This window comes from Kogia breviceps, chromosome 15 (genome assembly GCF_026419965.1).
Source record: "Kogia breviceps isolate mKogBre1 chromosome 15, mKogBre1 haplotype 1, whole genome shotgun sequence".
Taxonomy (NCBI): Eukaryota; Metazoa; Chordata; class Mammalia; order Artiodactyla; family Physeteridae; genus Kogia; species Kogia breviceps.
Window position 1 is genome coordinate 88,028,419 of NC_081324.1, and position 19,934 is coordinate 88,048,352.

Below are 19,934 nucleotides of genomic sequence, written 5' to 3' on the forward strand. Positions count from 1 at the left end.
TTCTCGGCCTGGGCTGTATATTCTGGTCACCAGAGGGCTTTAAAAACTCCTAATGGCAAGCCCCCACCCAGGTCTCATAAGTGAGACTCTTGGCTTGGGACTTGGACATAGGAACACTCAGAACTGTTAGCGACAGGTGGAAGAATATTATACAAGGCAAAGAAGTGAAATCATCCATGTGGGTAACAGCCAGTGAGGCTTCCGAGAAACCTGGATCCTAAGTCCCAGCTTCTGGCCACACCTCGGCACCAGATGTCTGCCACTGGATTCTTTTCTTCCTGGGTACCTGGAAAAAGGAGGTCCTGCCCAGTCCATCTTTGCTCATGCTCCCCACACACCTGACCGAAGTCCAGTGCAAGGGTTGATCCGGTGTGGCAGGAAGGAGCCCTTTGGAGGGGGTGTGGCCTCAGCTGTGGTGTGGCGGGGCTGCCCTAGCACCGGTAGGCACTTGGCTCCTGGCCCTGCGGTGAGCGGAGATTGCACCTGCCCAGGAAGCAGCCAGCCCGTAGAGGATCGTTCCTGGGCTACAAGGCACCTGACTTAGGAGTTTGCATGCTTTCAGCCTTTCTGTTAGGGGTCAGCCTCTTCCCATCTGGCCTCGGGGGCCTGTGAGGTTGGGGGATAGGAGTAGTATATATATCTTCTTTCTGGACAACACAGGAATCTTTGAGCACTCCAATCCTGTTCCCTCTTATCCAACTTCTATGCCATCGTTCTAAATCAACTTTATTGTAATTTACATGTAAGTGAATGCAACTTGATGAGCTTTTGACAAATTTATACACTCCAGTATCTCTGCCACCATCGAGATTTAGAAAAATGTCTATTCCCTCCCACAGAAGGTTCCTTCTTGCTTCTTTGCAAACAGTCCTTCCCACCTTGACCCCAAGCAACAATGATCTGCCTTTGACCTACTCTAGTTTCACGTCAATGGAATCATACGGTATGTACTCCTTTGCATCTGGCTTCTTTTGCTCAGAGTGCTTCAAAAATTAATCTGTTTTACTGTCTAATTGGTTTGTTTGCTTAAGCGGTATTCCATTGTAAGGTTGTATTTCACATTGTTTATTCACCATGGACAGATGGATATTTTGGATGTTTCCTCTTTGGGGCTGTTATAAACTCTAGAAAAATTCTGTTCAAGGCTTTGTATGGACATAGTTTTAATTTCTTTTGGGTAAATACATAGAAGTAGAATTGCTGGATCTCTATGCTAAGTGTCTCTGATTTTATCATAAGCTGACAGGTGAGTGGACCCGTTTCTATCCTCCCTCCGGTACCCGCGAGTTCCAGCTGCTGCACATCCGTGCCAATCTTTGGAGATGTCAGTCTTTTCATTTTAGTGGGTGTGTAATGTTATCTCATTTGGATTATTAATTGCATTTCCCTGCTGACTAATGATACTGAGCATTTTTTGTGTGCATATTAGCCATTCTTACAGCTTCTATGAAGTAGCTGTTCAGATCTTTTGCATATTATCTTTTAAATTGGTTGGTCTTACTGAATTGTAAAATTTCTTTGTGTATTCTGGGTAAAAGTCTTTTGTCAGAGATATGCACTATGAATGTTTCCTCTCTGTTTCTGGCTTCCTGTTTTGCTTAAGTATCAAAGAGAAGATATTTTTTAATTTGATGGGGTCCAGTTATCAGGGGTTTTTTTCTCTTATAATTTGTGCTTTTTGTGTCCTGTATTAACACATCTTTCTAGCCAAATTTCTTCTGTGTTTTCTTCTAGGAGTTTTATAGTTTTAACATTTTCATTTAGGACTATGTTCTGAGTTAAATTTTGTGTACCATATGAGGCAACAGTCAGTTTTCCCTCCTATGAATCCCCCTTCTTTCTGCAGAATTTCTGGAAAATACCATATTTCCCCCATTGAATTGCTTTGGCACCTTTGTTGAAAATGAACTTACTATATATGTAAGCATCTATTTGTTCCATTGATTTATGTATATCTTTATTTATATATAGCTATATTTTACATACAAACAACACTGCCTTGATTACTGTAGCTTTATAAGTCTCAAAATTAGGCAACATTAGTCTTTCCACCTTGTTCATCTTTTTCAAAATGGGTTTGACTATTCTAGGTCGTTTGCATTTCTGTATAATTTTTTAATCAGTTACCAATTTCTGGAATAAGCCTGCTGGAATCTTGACTGGCGTTTCACTGACTCAGTAGATATACCTGGAGGGAAATTGGCATATTTAACAATATACTGAATCTTCCAAGCCATTAACGTCTTTTATATCTCTATTTAGGAGCTTTTTCATAGTCTTTAGGCAGTGTTTTACATTTTTCAGTATATAAGTCTTATATGTATTTTGTTAAATTTGTCCCTAAGAATTTCATGTTTTTGATGCTACTATAGCTGATTACATTTCTTTCTTTCTTTCTTTCTTTTCTATCAGTTATATCTATACTTTAATTTCTGTCTAATTGTTCCCTGCTGGGGAGATTGATACAAAACATACAATTTATACAAAAATACAATTGATTTTTTTTTTTTTTTTTTTTTTTTTTTTGGTGGGGTACGCTGGCTTCTCACTGCTCTGGCCTCTCCCTGTTGCGGAGAACAGGCTCCGGACGCGCAGGCGCAGCGGCCACGGCTCACGGGCCCAGCCGCTCCGCGGCACGCGGGATCCTCCCGGACCGGGGTTGATTTTTGTATGTCGACCTTGTACCCTGTCACCTTGCCAAATTCACTTATTAGTACTAACCACATTTTGTAGATATCCCTTAACATTTTCTGCATAAACAATCATGTCATCTGCAAATAAACACTTTTACTTCTTCCTTTCAAAAGTATATAACTTTTCTTTCCTTATTGCAAGGCTAGAAGCTCCAGTGGAGTGTTGAATACAGGTAGTCAAATGGACATCCCTGTGGGTTTTGTTTTGTTTTGTTTTTGCAGTACGCGGGCCTCTCACCGCTGTGGCCTCTCCCGTTGCGGAGCACAGGCTCCGGACGCGCAGGCTCAGCGGCCACGGTTCACGGGCCCAGCCGCTCCGCGGCACGTGGGATCCTCCCGGACCGGGGCACGAACCCGCGTCCCCTCCATCGGCAGGCGGACTCTCAACCACTGCGCCACCAGGGAAGCCCCTTGACAGAAAGGGCAAGTGGTCAGTCTTTCATCATTATGTATGTTAACTGTTAACTTCACCAAGTTGAGGTAAATTCCTTTCTTTTCCAGGTTTCCTGAACAGCTGTTGTGTTCATTGCTTTCCTTGCATTTATTGAAATGACTGGGGTAGCTTTTCTCTTTTGTTCTGTTAATATACAGTAAAACACCTTGATTTTTCTTCAGCGTGCTTAACCAACCTTCATTCCTGGGTTGAACCACAGTTAAATATAGTGTATCATCCTTATATATTGTTGGATTCAATCTGCTAATGTTTGAGTAAGGATTTTTTTTTTTTAATCTACATTCATGATGCTATTGGTCTGTAGTTTTCTTACAATGTCTTTGCCTAGTTTTGGTATCAGGATAATGCTGGCCTCACGAGTTTGGGCATGTTTCTCTCTTCTCTCTCTGGAAGAGCTCGTGTACACTGGGCCGTGCATGTTCCGTACGTGTTGCGTAGTCGCCAACGCTGAGTCCAGCTCATTATCGCTTTGCGCTTGCCTACATTTTCATATTTTAGGAAATTTGTAGATGTGTTCAAAAGATTTAATCCTGGCTACTTTTACGGATTTTATTATTATTTTTTGGAGAAATCGTCATTAATTTCTTTTTACTGTGGTAAAGTATATGTAACATAAAGTCTACCATTTCAGCCATTTTAAAGTGTGTAGTTGCATTAAGTACATTCACACTGTTGTGTAGACTTTAATTTCTTATACTGGTATTTCTTAAACTGGAATATTTTAAATTAAAGACATTCCATTTAATCTAGCATTTCAGCTTTTTTTTTTTTTTTTTTTTCCTAACTTAAGATCTCCAGAATTGATTCATCTTGTGTAACTGAAACTTTGTGCCCTTTGACCCACATCTCCCCGTTTCCCCCACCCTCAGCCCCTGGCAACCACCATCCTACCCTCTGCTTCTAAGCGTTTGACTGTTTGTTTTAGGTTCCTCATATGAGTGAGATCATGCGGTATTTCTCTGTCATCAATTATTCAAACATAACCTTTTTTGTAAATGAGTTAGGTGACTAAGACATAGTTCGACGTGAATGACATTATGATAGCAGTTATTTTATATACTTGTATATAGTTTCATAAAGTTATGCATTTGAATTATATTTTCACCTTGTACATTGATTGTACCTCTAATGATAATAAGAATTTGAGAATTTGGAGAATTTTAAAATAATTAAGGATTTCAGGAAAATGCTTTTGTATTTGAAAAATTAAGTTGGGTTTTATTGTATTTAGCTGGTGTAGCTCTTTACTCAGATCATTTGAATTCTGGAGTTGCCAAAGGGAGATGTTATGAATGTGGTTTGAACTCACTCTCGACGTCGTTGTTGCACGTATTTCACAAGAAATACTCGGTGCGAATTACCGTTTATTTGCCACGGAGTGAATTGTCAGCAGCAATGCGAGCGCGACAGCACTTGGTAAATGACTCCCAAAACACAGGTCAGAATCAGTTTAGAGAAAAAGTAGTGCCAGAAAAGGTAACGTTACAGAGTTTTTCTTGTACATATAGGAGAAAGGAATTCAGTTATGCTGCTATGATTTTTTTTTAAAGTGTTCAAAACAAACATACAGAATAAATGACATTGTATAAAATAACAAATTTTATTTCTATAAAATATTTTACACTAGCTGTACACATGCACACACCCACACAGAACTTAACCACACACTGAGTAATTTCCTTTTAATAAATCTACCACATACCATTATATTACAATTTACAATATAGTTTTTGGAGACACAATGGGGAAAGCTTCATCATTCATTTATAAACCTTCCATAAATTACAAAAGAAAGGCAGTCTGAAAAGTATGTATAAAGAGTAAAAACAATTTACAAGTGGACAAGAATTACAAAACAGTAACCATCAAATCCATCTGCCAGCAACTCTGTAAGTCTGTGTTGCCGTTGTTCGGGTGCCAGTGGTGAAGACTGGTATGGAGTCATTTTGAACAGACTTAAATTTAGTGTGTTTCTGGTGTGGCGTATGCATTATGTGGATTGCTTTACGTGTGTGCTGTTCATTGTTGATTATTTGTGTATGGCATTTTGACAACGAAAGTAACGTAAATCCATATGCCACAAAATGTAACACTAAAAGCAATGAGTATTACCAGCTTTTTGGCCGGTTGCAGTAGTGGTACTTTACCGAAGTTACTTCCTCGCCTCTTTTGTAAATGATTTGAATAAGTAAACATTTCCTGTGTGTTGCCTGGCTTGCTTCGAAAGACAAAAAACCAGGATCTTATCATCGCACGGCCCGTGCAACTTGGTTTCAAACCACTGTGTCTGTCAGGGTGAAGGGCACTGAATGCACGACACATACAAAGTGTACACTGTAGTTTTTATTGGACAGTACAAACCCTTGTGCATTTATAAGGCAGAACATCAAGGCGATTAAACTAGGAATTTCAAGACCAGAGTTAAAGTGAGAGTTATGCATCATGAGGCAAGCATTTTTGAAAAGGGAGAGAGGTTGACAAATGCACAACGACTGGGACCCCAGGTAGGGAGTGAGCTACAAAGAGCTACTGGCCGCCCTGCGCGCTCACGGGACAGCCCCGCTCCCGCCAGGGCACGGAGGCCGGGCGGGGGCACCAGCAGCTCTTTGTCCTGGCGCTGGGTTTACAGTGGACGGTAGTGCAAAGAGCGTTTCTCTACTGGTGTCAGGGGACGAGATTGGTTTTTTAGGAAGTACTTGAGTCATGAAAGCCCTAGTTTGGAATTAAAGAGAATTACATAGATTTGGAAGTTGTCCGGAAGCCCGTGAATCATTTCACTGCACCCAGCTTTTTCAGCAGTTTCTTGCCTTTGGAAAGCAGCCCCTTTTTCTTTCTCGAGGACATTTCCCTGCCTCTCCCAGGACTACCAGTACCCATAGATGACGTAGGTGACCCAGAATGGAGATGGGCTGTGGGAGATGGCACTCTCCTGGCCGTACCTGAACCCTCAGGAGGAACCTAGTAGGTACATTGGTACAGGTCACTGAGCGCGCGAGCCCGGCGGCATCCCTCCACTCGCTGCGCCCCGTCTCCCACCAGGCGGGGCAAAAGGGGGGAGAGTATCCCGTGAGAGGCACACGGCCCTCCCCCCCACCCCCGGCATAGCTCAGAGAGGGCGTCTGAGGGCCCCCCCCCCCAGAGAGGGCCCGCAGTGGGGGGTTTCGGTGTCTTTGCCTCCGGGGGAGGGGGTGGCCGTTGCTTGGGCAAAACAAAACTGGGTAAAATCATTTACTTTGTAACTTAAGACCAGAAGCAGGAAGGAGGAGGTGAGCGTAAGCCTGGCCGAGTGCCCATCCGTAATCTTAAAAGCAAAAGTTCTTAAAAGGGAGTTCCGTATTTGGAAACCACCCGGGTGTATGAAACGCTGACACTGTCGAGTGCGTTCCCTGGGTTAGTGCACTACAGAAATACTGGAGATGGCACGCCGGTTGAAAGAAACAGAAACAAAAACTAAAATGAACCTGAATTTCAATCAAAGAAAGCCTGAAGGCCCTTATTGTGCGCTCTCATTATCTCCAAGGTATTAAAGGGGCGCGTTTGTCGCTACAGAGCACGTGGTAGGGTTTCCGTACCCTTGAGTGCTTCCCGGTGCTTCCCGGGCGCAGCACTGTATTCTAAGGCGGGCACGGCGACGTGGGCTCACCCACGTTTACGGTCGCGTGCGTGCCTGCGATCATGTAGTATCACTTTTCCTCTCGCTCCCTTACCTCACCGGAGCGAACCTCTTCCTAATACGAGTATTCGTTATTCATCGGGCAGATACGAGCCCAGGGGCTTCAAGCTTCCTTGGATTTAAAATCAGGGTCTAACTCTAATGGCGAACACCTACTACATCATCCCAAAGGACACCTGAAGATACCATCTATCCCATCTAACGCAATCCTTTGAGCTGCATGTTCCGTTAAACTTGGTATTGCATTGGTGCACCGACAAAGCAGTCTTCCGACCCAACGCCGTGTGATCGGGACGCTCGCTTGTGCTTTGGGGAGGAGCACCCGCCCTCCCGTAAGGTCGAGGGCTGGCGTCACTCAGGAAAGCTGTGTGCCCTTCCGGGCAGCGTGCGGGGTGTTCAGAGCCAACTCGGGGTCACCTCGCGTTCGCTACTCATCCGCTCGATGTTGAGTTGCGTTTTTTATAGGTAAAATTTCCAGAGTAAACATTTATTAGGTTGTGCTTTTTCCAAGGGTGGCTAACAATGCAATATGCAGCTTTAATTATGAATAGACATTGGAACACTCTGTGTAAACAAACAATTAGCCTGTTAAGAAATATGTTCCCAATGTTGGCCTTCCAAATATTCTTAATGTAAATCGTAGGAAATGATTATCAAAGATGATTTATTTCACTACAAATTCAGTTGCTTTACAACTGAGACCAATAACACTTTAGGTCCAGTGAGTTTTTGAGACATATTTCTTCTTTTTTTTAGCGCCCCCCCCCCCCGCCCCGTGAAGCCTTAAGTCTACCGCATTGGTCCACTGCAGGTAGCTTAGGTTGCTATGTTTACAGGTATCTTCAGTTGCTCACTTACGTGAAGGCTACATTGCCTGATTAAGGGGTGAAATGCACACTCTTCTTCTGTTTCCAAGCAGATGAGCAAAGAAATAAAATATATATAAAAAGATAATATATAAAAACTCGCAGTGATGAAATAAAATAAAAATGAGACACCAAACAAATGTAATCTGATCGTTATATATGGCTGAGAAGTTCTTTGACCTTTGTTCAGAAGATCTGTTAAAACCCTGACAGGGCGAATTCCCATTACTGCCCACCGACTCTACGGCCTAGCCAGCCCCCCGTCACTCGTCAACGGGACTGCGCGTCTGTGATGTAGGGCGGGGAGCTCCTCCGTGAGCAAAGCAGATCGACTAGACTGACAGGGGCATTTTGGTGGGACAAGTACACTTGCTTTAGAATTAGGAATTTGGGGGCACAACCCCCACGGACACGGAAGGGCAGAGAAAAAACTCAGGGTGTATGCCTTTCGGCCCAAGACACAGAAAGAGCAAACTGCAGAGGCTGCGGCAGGCCATCTGTGGCAGAGTGGGACGGGGCTTAAAATGCTGAGCGCACGTGCTTACCCTTTTCGTCTGGGAGCGGGTCGGCGGGCCCCGCGGGGAGCGGGTCGGCGCGTCACACACGTAGACTTCTACGTCATCAGGCACTTCTTCGAGGAAGTTGGAGGGCACGAGGCCTTTCTGCCCGTTAAGCTCCCCCTACAAACACACGGACGAGAGGAACACTTGACTTTAGGGAAGGGAATACAGCTCAGAGTAGCGCGTTTATTCTGGCTCAAAAGTGGGGCAGGCAGGAGGGGGACTCCAGTGTGTCCAGACTCCCCCGATCACAAGAGTGAGCTCGGCCACGTGCTCGAAGTGCAGGGTCCTGGCGCCCACCCTGAGGTCTCAACCTGGCCTGTCTGGGGTGGAGCCGAGGACCTGTTTCGGCCAAGGGGCCCGGGCGGTTCTCAGGGTCAGGCACACCTAGGCGCGGCCCCTGGGAGCATCTCACTCAGAGGTTCTCAGCCCTGACCAACCTCTGAGTCCCACGGGAACTTGTACAAATACCGTTGCTTGGGTGCACTGAGGGAGGGGAGCGGGGCTGGGGGGGCGGGTGTCGCATGAGGGGGCAGGATCGAGGGGGCCGACCGGTTCCACCTGGTATCTTTCAACCTGCGCGTCGCTACAGCCTCACTGTAAGAATCCACCCAAGAGGGGAAGGTGAAAGTGTTGGCACCTCCTCGAGGTGACCGCTTCAGGTTGGTATCTATCCTTCCGGGCCTTTCTACGCCGTCACACGTCCGTGCGTGGAACACAGTCCCAACTGCCCACTGGACGTCAGTGCCGAGCAGTTCACAGCCCACCACGTCCACCCCCCGGTGCCAACTTGCCCCACAGAACCCCAAACCAAGTTCCAAACGGGCCCCGGACAACCTGGGAGTGTGTTTCTCTGTCCAGTAGGTGTAGGAGATGACAACTTGAAAGAGACGCCCTACAACATCAAAATTAAAAACTGCGCCTCCAAGAACACGAGCAACGGAGTGAAAGAGAAACCTACGCGATGGGAGAAAATACTCGCAAGTCATGTATCTAGTAAGGGGTTATAAAGGACATATGAAGAACTTCTACAACTTAACAAAATAAACAACCCAATTAAAAAGTGGGCGAAGGACTTGAATAGATAATTTCTCAAAAAAAAAAAAAAAGACAAATGGCTATAACTAGCACATACAAGATGCTCAGCGCCACTACTCAGTAGGGAAACGTAACTCAAAGCCGAGATGCCACCTCACATCCATTAGGATGGCTGCTATAAAAATACTTTAATGTTGGTGTAGATATGGAGAAATTGGAACCTTGTGCACTGTTGGTGGGCCTGTAAAACGGTACAGCCGCTATGGAGGAAACGGTATGGTGGTTCCTCAGAAAATTAAAAACAGAATTACCATATGATATGATCCAACAATTCCACTTCTGGGTATTTACCCAGAAGAATTGAAAGCAGAATCTTGAAGAGAGAGTTGTGTACCTCTATTCACAGCAGCATTCTTCACCATAGCCAAAGGACGGAAGCAACCTAGCCGTGCGCCAGCGGGTGAACGGATAAAATGTGGTGCAGTGGCGTGTTATCCAGCCTTAAGAAGGAAGGATATTCTGACCTACGCTACAAGGGAGACAATCCTTGAGGACATTACGCTCAGTGAAGGGTCATAAGCAGACGTGACTCCACTTACACAGGTCCGGAGAGTAGCCAGAGTCTAGAGACAGAAAGGAGAAGGGTGGGCGCCAGGGGGAGGGGACAGTGGGGACTTGGTGTTTGATGGGGACAGAGTTAATTATGCAGGAGGGAAAGAGTTCTGGAGACGGATATGGTGGTGATGGTTGCGTGACAGTGTGAGTGTACTTGACGCTGTTGAACTGTACACTTACTAGTGATTAAGATGGTAAATTGTGTGTATTTTCTCGCAATTAAAAATTAATTTTTTTTAAAGAGGCGGGTCCAGGTACCCCCCCATGTCTTCCTGTGTGGTAACCCGTCCTGAGCCTGACAGCCACGTGCCCAGTCGGCCACCAGCTCCTCCCGCCCTGACCTTGAAGACCCCACCCTCCTGTTTACCTGTGGCCGCTTCAGCCCTTCTTCCTCGGGCTCCACCGTTAGCTCGTCTTTCCCCATTGGCGCTACTTAGGCACTCTTCCTAGGACATCTTTGCTTTGTGCTGTACATGTCTCCCTGGTGACTTCTTCCACGCCAGCGCTTGCAGACATGTCTATGCAAAGGCGCTGGAACCTCTGTCCAGTCCAGACCTCTCAGTAGGTCCGACAGCCAGATTTTCCCTCCAGCACCGGAGGTAAGCAAGCACTGGACGGAGTAGCGGGCTCCTGTTGGGGGCTACGTTCTATGAAAACGCACAGCTTTACACACACAGCCCCATCAGCACCATGTTCACATCTCAAGAGGCACCTGTGTGAACCGAGACCGACGGGCCTGCGTGTTCGGGCCCCTGGGCCGAGCCCTGCCCTGGGCTCCCTGATAACAGCGGTGGAGGGAACTGCCTGCGCTCTTCATGGTTTCTCTCTTCTCTTGAGCCTCCCAGCACGGTTCTGCTAAATCACACGTCAAAAGCGCACATGACACGACTTCACCGTTGGCGTCCACCGCCACGTACCCCTGCACGAGACGCGGTCGCTAGAATCACGCACCTGCGTGAGTCCCCCTCCACGCCGGAGAGGCTCTGTAGCCTCAAGCTCAACCGTTTCTAAGCCGTGTTCTCCTCGCTACCGTGTCCTTACTTCTGTGTTCCCAAGGGCACCCATCGGCCGAGGCAGAATCTGCAGATCCTCCTGGAAGATGTCACGACTACAGGTCTGAGCCCTGCGTGCCCTCGAGCCTATCTTTGTCAGCCTCCCCCGTCACCGTCTCAGGGCAGGCCCTTTCTCCTCCCCTGGGCCGTTCCATCGCCCGTCACCTGGCCTCTTGGGACTCCCACCTCCCCTAAACGGTCCACTTGCGAAACCCTTGACCATAACTTTCTCTAAGAGAAAATTGGACATCTCCCCCTCTTGCAGACCCTTCCTTCACACTCTGATCTCTGCTCCTCTTCGAGCCTCACTGCTACCGCGTTTGTTTGAGGCCAGATTCGAACAGAACTGGAGTCCGCTGGGCTGCACGGCAGAAAACGTTACAGCCTGTCCCGGCCCCTTTTTCTTCATGCCCAGTCAGCACGAGGCCCCATCTCGCTGCACCGGCCTCCTCCTTTGCTTCCTTTAATACTTTACAACGCTACTGTACGGCCTGTTTCCTTCTGACCTATCAAAGTATATGATTTGAGAGTCTGGGTGTAGAGACACTGGGCAGCGCAAGCATCTGGCTAACACAGCCTAAGGGTTAAAGTATTACAGGGCGCTGGGAGTCGCCAACGATTGGAGACAAAGCGGGGACTTCACTGGGCATGCTGTGAGCTGGGGGGGGGGGAGGGGAGGCCCAGGTAGACGGCAGAGGCCCCTCTGTCTGCACTCTGTGCATTATGGGACGAGCTGGAACTAAGGAGAGACTAGGAAGAGACCACAGGACTAGGTCCCGTAAAAGAGCTGAAAGTCAGCTCTCTTGAGAGCTTTTAAGGTTGCACATGATGTCAGACAAGGCAAGTGTGGCGAAATTTAAGATTCGGGGTATTAAGTTAGGTATCCGCGGTTCTTGTTTGTCAAATAAGAAATAATAACTGCACTGGGCAGGCTACTCAGCAAATTAGACCAACAAGATAATACTAAAGCCATTTGGTGGAGAGAGAACTAAAACGTGTACATGTCCATTGAGATCTGATTCCTACTATCATATACAATTTAGGTGGGCTAGTCAAGAAATGAAAGTAGGTGAAACAATGTGGGAATGGGGACATGCAGATTGTATTAGAAAAATATGTTTAAATTACCAGAAAATACTATGTCCGGTTTTGTCTATGCGTTTGAAAATCTAAATGAAAGGCATGGCTTTCTAAATATATATATAAAGTACTAAAAATTGACTCAGTAAGAAGGTAATTATTTTAGCAAGTGAAAACTTTTGTACAACTGCATCCTAGAAAGACACTGAACCTGAAAGATTGTTAGGCAGGTTGTAATGACCTTCATGTAATTGTAGGACCTAACTGTGTCATCTAATCTGTTTGGAGCATGAAAAACACTGGGAGCTTTACCAGTTCATTCATAATTCTAGCATAATCCTGACACCAAAAGCCACAAAAAAAGATACTCCAGTAAATGTAAATGAATATAATTTCTGGAATGTAAATATAACTTCTGAATAAAATGTTAGCAAATCAAATCCAGTGCTTTAAAAACAATTGTTAAAAAAAATAGTTGTACACCATGGTCAATAATTTACTGACCAAAAAAATATAAGTTCAGCAAATGAAAAACAGGATGCTTAACATTATAAAGACCGTCTATCTTCATTGATAATCTAGCCTAACACATAACAGTGTAAAGATTAGTGATATTCCTACTAAAATATAGACTGTCGGGGATCCCCCGTCCCTGTCATTCAGAATTGTTTTCAATGATGCAGTAAGACAGTAAAAAGAGATGACTGATAAATGTTGAAGAAAAGGCAAAATGTCATGATTTGGGGAACCCCAGAGAACCAACTGGTGACAGTGGGTATGCATATGCACTCAGAAAAAAGATTTGTAGGGGAACATAAACACACACGCACATAAATAGGCACACAGTGCATACATATGCACGCACATAAGCACGCACACACACACGCATACATGCACACACGTGCACATAAATAGGCACATGATATATACACACACATACACACAGAGGCATACAATACACACACGCAAACGTATGCACACATGCATGCACATGCACACAAACACGCACATAAACGGGCACACCCTACATACACATAAACATGCACACACACACGCACATGCGCACAATGCAATAGACGTGCACATACAATTCATGTACACGTGTACACGTATATGCACACACGTGTACACTGCACACATACACACATACTCACACAAACACGGTCATACATACACACATACACATATACGCACACACATTTCCAACATATTTTCTAAATAACCAGTAAAATATATACCAGAAAAAAAATCATAATAGCAAGAACATAAGAATAAACTTTGAAAGATATATAAAAGGATGTGTAAGAAGAAATACATGAATCTTCTGACAGATGAAAGGGAAAACTTTAAAAATGTCAGACACACCACGTGTCCAAATCAAAAGACAGTATTATGTCAAGTTCCCCCCAGTTTAACCTAAAAACTAAACGCACCTCTAAACAGAATACTATGGATTTGTTGTAGGGCAGGCTCCTTACAAAAACGGTTCCTCCCAAATATGAAAATGAATTATAAAAATACAATAATTGAGATAGCGTCAAGTAGCACTGAAGTCCAGAAACACTCTAGGTAGGAATGCAGTTCATAGGAGAAAGATGGGCTCTTTGACCAGTGGAGAAAGGACTGATACTTAATAAGTGGTGTGGGGACGTTAGTTTCTCTAATTAGAAATCGAAAATAAAGTTAAACACTTGAGATTTACATGTGAAAATGAAGCTATAAAAGTGAAGAACCAAAATAAGATAACTTGTATCACCTTGAAGGACTTTTAAAGCATGACTCCCAAGGGCAGAAAAAATGGACTACAGACAAATTTAAACCTTCCGCTTCATAAAAGAAAAACAAAGCAACAAAACCACACACACACAAAAGGAAAAGTTAAAAAGCAGATAATGACCTAGAAAAAACTATCTGCAATGTACAGGACAAAGTATTGAGACAGGCTGGGACCTGGGACCCGGGCCCCTTTGCTGCAGGGCTTGCACCTGGACAGATGTCATCTCCTCCAGCAACAAAATACAAAGAAACTATAAGGGACTAAAAATAACCACGTGCGTGCCTAGCTGGGGCAAATTATGGACAACAAGATACAAAAAGACCAAAAAAACCCAACTGCCACTTCTGAAGAGCCAGGAGCAAAAGCAGGGGGTCGGGGGCAAAAGCCGGGCACTGCGCACGCGCCCCTGCAGTCAACACCACCAAAGGGGCGGGGCCGACCACCTGAGCCACGCCTCCAGCCCGACCCCTGGACACACCCCTCTCCTCACCCCATAGAAGGAAGCAGCTGGCACCCCTCAGGGAGCGGGCAAGCAAGGGAAGCTGTTGTTTGTTCTCTCTCCTCCCGGCTGCAGCAGGGGTCCCAGTAAAGCCGTGCCTGAATTTTGTGTCTGGCCTCTGATCAATTTCTACTGATTAAGGGGGCCAAGAACCCTGGTCCGTAACAGTAAGAATAGTGTCACTAAAAACTATACTCTTAGAAACTGCGCAGAGGAGAGAGCTTCGAAAGGCCACGTGTGCCTGAGTTTGTAAAATCCCTTTGACCCCAAGAGAAACCTGACGTATCAGTACTTGAGAGTTTCTCAGCTACTTTGATTTTTTTTAAAAAAAAAGAAAAGTAAAAGGAGGAAAAGGTTGGACTCTGAGGCAAGATGGTGGCCCCACTCCCAAGGCAGGGGACGGCGGAGGGCGTCTGGCCGGGCAGGGCCGCTAAGATGACCACCTCCGGCTCTTCCTCGGGGACGGGAATGAGGAGGAGGGAGGCTGGCACCGCGGTAGAGCCACGACTGCCCCCCAGAGGCTGGGTCCGCACGGCTGCGAGGAGGAGGTCAGGGAGGAGGCTTTTAATTAATTAATTATGCTTCTTTGTATTTCTCCCTTTTCCTATTTCACAATGCATTTATTACCTACGCAGTAACTAATCCAGAACGTTAAACTGGTAAAGGTTTGGATGGAGGAAATTTTACACGTAAACACGTGAATACCCTTCCTTTGCCGACAGCTTGTATACATCGAAAATACACCTCTTAGAAAAGAAGGAACAGTGAAGATCACACGACTGCCGTCCTACAGTATATGCCGTCCTCAGGGAGGAGGAGAAGCACATTAGCCAGCCCGCCAGCAAAGCCGTACAAAGGTCACACATGATGTCAGGGGAGAGAGCAGACGAGCAAGATTGTGTGTATATATATATATATATATATATATATATATATTTGGTGCTTCAAAACTTACGTAATAAAATCCGTCTTCATCAATTTCACCAAAAACAGCAATAATATCTCCAGTGCAAAACGTAAGTTCAGCCTGTAGAGATAGAACATCAAGTTAATAGTGTTCTCCTGGAGACAGAAGTTGCTTTTTTAAAATAAAAAAAAAAAGTTCTTCATGATTTCTGGTATGATTTCTCTTTTTTTTCTTATTATTTTGGTACGAACCTATTCTTTCAGTCAAATAAGGAGGAAAGGTGTAAATCTGATGAATGCCTCTGTCCCTAGCCTCTTAGAAAGTACGGATATGTCATGACGACTCCAGCCGACAAGAGAAGGGCTGCCGGGCTCTGATTCTCGGCCAGAATTCAAGGTCGTCCCCACGTTCTGCTGGTGGCACATCTTTAGAACCAGTCAAATAGTTAACTTTAAAAACCCGGAGCCGGGCTTCCCTGGTGGCGCAGCGGTTGAGAGTCCGCCTGCCGATGCAGGGGACGCGGGTTCGTGCCCCGGTCCGGGAGGATCCCACGAGCCGCGGAGCGGCTGGGCCCGTGAGCCGTGGCCGCTGAGCCTGCGCGTCCGGAGCCTGTGCTCCGCAACGGGAGAGGCCACAACAGTGAGAGGCCCGCGTACCGCAAAAAAAATAAACAAATAAAAATTTTAAAAAATTAAAAAATAAAAACCCGGAGCCTCAAGGAGATGTTCTCTGCAGCGTAGGGACCATTGCACAAACAGCCTTTCACTGAGTGTAAAAAAAAAAAATCTGTAATTAAATGTCTATTTATTAAGTGTCTACTCTATGCCAGGCTCCAGGCCAGAGGTGGGTGCATAGAATCCAGCAGAGGATACCAGAAAAAATTGCATTTTTATCTCTAGACGTGAAAAGAGGGCATCACGCACACACCAAGCCTGCACAGAAATGCGAGTACACCTGAGCTCTGAACCGGACCCACAAGCTGCTCGCCCGCCAGCTGTAACAGCAACACCGAGGACCAGGGACGGGCACACGTCTGGTCGTCTAGGAAAGCAGCTCCACAGAGTGAAAACCTAACCTTCCATTTCTGAAGGCAAATCCTTCTCAGTTTTCACAATGTTCCTAGGACACCAAAGCCACACGCACGAGAACATCCACCCTCTCTTCTCTATTTTCCGTGAATGTGTGTGTGGCGGTCACGAGGGTCGGTGACCACGTGCGGGGGGCTTGGCTCGCTCTCTCCAGGACGACCCATCACCCCCAGGTGTGGGTCACAGGGCTTGCCCGGCGCTGGTCCAGGGAAACCCTACGTCAGTGGCTTCCACGTCCTGAGCGTGTCACCAGGCTCACGACCTCTCTCCTGCCTGCCTGGGTCCCCGTTTACTGGTCGGGTAGCCGTGCCCTCGGACGGTTCCAGAGGAGGCAGGGAGGGACGGCGCTGTCGGCAGAGGCGCGGGGCGCCCGGCCGGTACCTCGACATCGATGTTGGGCGAGCTCTCCCTCGGGTCGTAGTCGTACAGGGCCACCATCCGCCGCGTCGTCACCGAGGGCTGCCTGCTGCTTGCTCTGTTTCTCTCTGTTCACATCACAAAGAGAAGAAGAAAACCACCGAGAAGCGATCTCAGAGCCGGTGGCGCCCCCTCTCCCCTGACGCTGGGTGGGCGGAGCCGGGTCACAGATGGCCAGGGTGGCCGACACCACCACTGGGCACTAGTGCCAGCAAAGTCAGGGCAGCTCCCACCCCTTTCTCCGGCACATCCGCGAACGAGGGGGACTTAGACTGATTCTCTGCAAGAGTCCATCTAAACCGTTTGGGGCGGCACCGGGTGGCTGTGGCATGGGCAGGGCCACTGGGCCATCTGGAGGTTGGCACCTAGCTCGAAGGAGGCCCCGCAAATGCCGGGTCAAAACTGCTGCCCGCGCAGCTGCCGTGAAGCCACAGAATCAAGTTATTTTCGCTCAGACCAGAGGCACAGCCACCGGCCTGGCATCAAGAGAAGCAAGAGTCCATAGAAAGCGGCGCCCTCCCTACCCATCTCAAGGGTCCCTTCCCACCGCTTTCTCCTCCGGTGCCCTGGCACTGTGCTTTTAACAGCTGTCCCTGAAACGATGCCACCCGTGGAGAAGGCTCTGGGGAGGTCCCCTCCCGTTGCCTGGCTGTGATCTGCCATAGACGGAGCCCCAGGGCATCTCCCCAGCACACACGGCAGCACGAGCCGCGAGGGAAGAGGAAAGCCCAGGCAGAGCAGAGGCGAAAACTCTGAAAACAGCCGTTTTTAAGAAGGGTCAGTGGAGAACCCCTGGCAAACCGCTCTTGTCGGATTTCTAAGTGACATTTCTCCCGGAGGAAGCTGGCATTGGAGCATTTCTTCTAAACACAGCTGCTTTTCACCTACAATTAATTTTTGGAATTCAAAACACAGAAATGAAAACTCTCAAAGGCAGGTGTTTTGAAAGCAACTAGCGTTAGTTACGTGGCTTGGCAGTGGTTTGTGGCAGGTATAGGGCCTACAGCGGAGGTGCAAAATTCAACCCTCAGCTCCTGGTCAAGAATCACTGCTTTCACTTAAAATAAGCAAGCACACCTTTGCAGGGCCTGCAGGACATACGTTTGCTTGAAGCAAAGCACAGTGGTAGCCAGAGGTTAATTACGGTGCTGCTAAGCACTGCTGACTTCACAGGGGATGTTTTCTGCAGGGCTGAATTTCTGAAGGGGGCAATAACAATACACATGTTCTGTACTGAGGTGTAGTTTACATACAATACGATCCACTCTCTCTAATGCTCACTTTTCAGCAAGTTTTGATAAGCTCACGTGGTCTTATAACCACCACAGCCGTCAAGATATGGAAGCTCCGTCACGCCCCAAATTCCTTTATGCCCCCCCGTCGTCACCTCCAGCCTGGGTAACCAATGGCCTGTTTTCTGTCTCAATAGTTTTGCCTTTTTCAGACTATCATTTCAATGGCATCACACAGATGTAGCTTTTGGGGACTGGCTTCTTTCCTTTGGACAATGCCTCTGAGATCCATTCATGTCACTGCGCGGATCAACAGTTTGTTCTCCTTTTATCGGGGAGTAGTGTCGCATTGTAAGGATGCACCAGAGTTATTTTCAGCTGGAAGACATTTGAGTTGTTTCGCCTCACCTGTGACTATTCGTCAAAGCACCACAAATACTCACGTACAGCCTTCTGTGTGAACACGCCCTCATGCCTCTTGCGTGAGTATACACAGGGGTGGGTAGGATTGGATTGGAAGCGTAGCCTTAACTTCAGAGGAACCCACGCCTGTTTTGCAAAGTGGGTGAACCACCTTACGCTCCAGTGAAGCTGAGCCGAACCCTACAGGGCCTCCCTGGGGACAGACCCCGCCCCTGCCACACGGTGTCCCCTGCCTCTTGTCTGTAGAAGGCCTCTGGCCTCCTAGGCCTTCCCCGAGTTCCAAAGAGCAAACTTAATCCGAGAAGTCAGAAAATGTGGAAACAAGGGAAAAAGGTCAAGCAACACAAAATAACAATAGTTTAGCCAGAAAGCAATGCCAAGGATCCTTAGTTCCTCCTCAAGGGCTATAGGTGCTATTCTGAGAGCTGTGGTACAGATACTAAAACCTCCACCAGGTGGAAGTAGTTAGCTGCCGACCACCAGCACGTAGACCCCAGAACGGCTGGAACCAGAAGATTGATGATGTTGATTCCCAATTACCTCACCACCAACCAATCAGAAGAAGGTCCACGAGCTGACCAGGCACCCTGCAGCCCCCTCCCTCACCTTGCTTTAGAGACCCTTCCCCGAAAGCCATTGGGAGTTTGGTTCATTGGAGCATGAGCTGCCTGTTCCCCTCGCTTGGCACCTGCGATAAATGCTGTACTTTCCTTCACCACAACCTGATGTCAATAAATTGTCTTTGCTGCACATCAGGTGAGTGGACCCAAGTCTGGTTCAGTAACACCACAAGCAAACAAGAGTTCCAGTTGCTCCACACTTGTCCACACTTGGTATGAGCAGTCTTTTTCCTTTTAGCCACTCTAGTGGGTGTGTGTTGGTTTCTCATCATGGCTTTATTCACTAATGATGTTAAGCACTTTTCCATATGCTTATTTACCATCCAAATATCTTCTTTGGTAAGGGATCTCTTCAAATCTTTTGTCAACATTTTTACTGGGCTATTTTTTTATTTGTTAATTGATGGTTTTATTTATTTTTTATGATAAAATTTTTAAAAAATTTTTATTGGAGTATAGTTGATTTACAGTGTTGCATTATTTTCATCTTTACAGCAAAGTGAATCAGTTAGACGTATACATATATCCACTCTTTTTTTTTTTTTTTTTTTTAGATTCTTTTCCCATATAGGCCATTACAGGGTATTGAGTTCCCTGTGCTGTACAGCAGGTCCTTATGAGTTATCTATTTTATACATAGTAGTGTGTATATGTCAATCCCAATCTTCCAATTTATCCCTCTCTCCCCATCCCCTGGTGACCATAAGTTTGTTTTCTACATCCGTGACTCAACTTCTGTTTATTGGGGTTTTTTTTTATTGTCAAGTTTTGAAAGTTTTTTCTGTATTCTAAATATAAATCCCTTTCTGCTGAGTTACTTGCAAATATTTTCTGCCAGCTTGTGGCTTCTCTTTTCATCCTCTTAATGGTGTCTTTCTAAGCTGAAAAGTATCTGATTTTGATGACGTCTAACACAATTTTTAAAATATATCAAAGAAAT

At 46.3% G+C, this 19,934-nt stretch overlaps 1 protein-coding gene across 22 annotated transcripts in view; it reads right to left on the reverse strand.

Annotated features, from left to right (window-relative positions):
- Nucleotides 1-4,728: 4,728 nt before the first annotated feature.
- Nucleotides 4,729-19,934, reverse strand: part of RIMBP2 (RIMS binding protein 2) — a 301,313-nt gene continuing 286,107 nt past the window's right edge. For 15 of the 22 annotated variants that reach the window (XR_010837087.1, XM_059040008.2, XM_067016063.1 and 12 more), the window contains 4 exons: nt 16,684-16,787; nt 15,263-15,334; nt 8,232-8,366; nt 4,729-6,105 (listed from right to left, as the gene is read on the reverse strand). Coding sequence is in view for 20 of the 22 variants with exons in the window: in XM_059040008.2 (XP_058895991.1) it covers nt 5,917-6,105; nt 8,232-8,366; nt 15,263-15,334; nt 16,684-16,787 (500 nt within the window). In the remaining 2 variants the exon portion in view is untranslated. Of the gene's footprint in view, nt 7,726-8,231; nt 8,367-15,262; nt 15,335-16,683; nt 16,788-19,934 lie in introns of all 22 variants that reach the window. The other 7 variants (XR_010837086.1, XM_067016073.1, XM_067016058.1 and 4 more) reach the window with 3 other exon arrangements.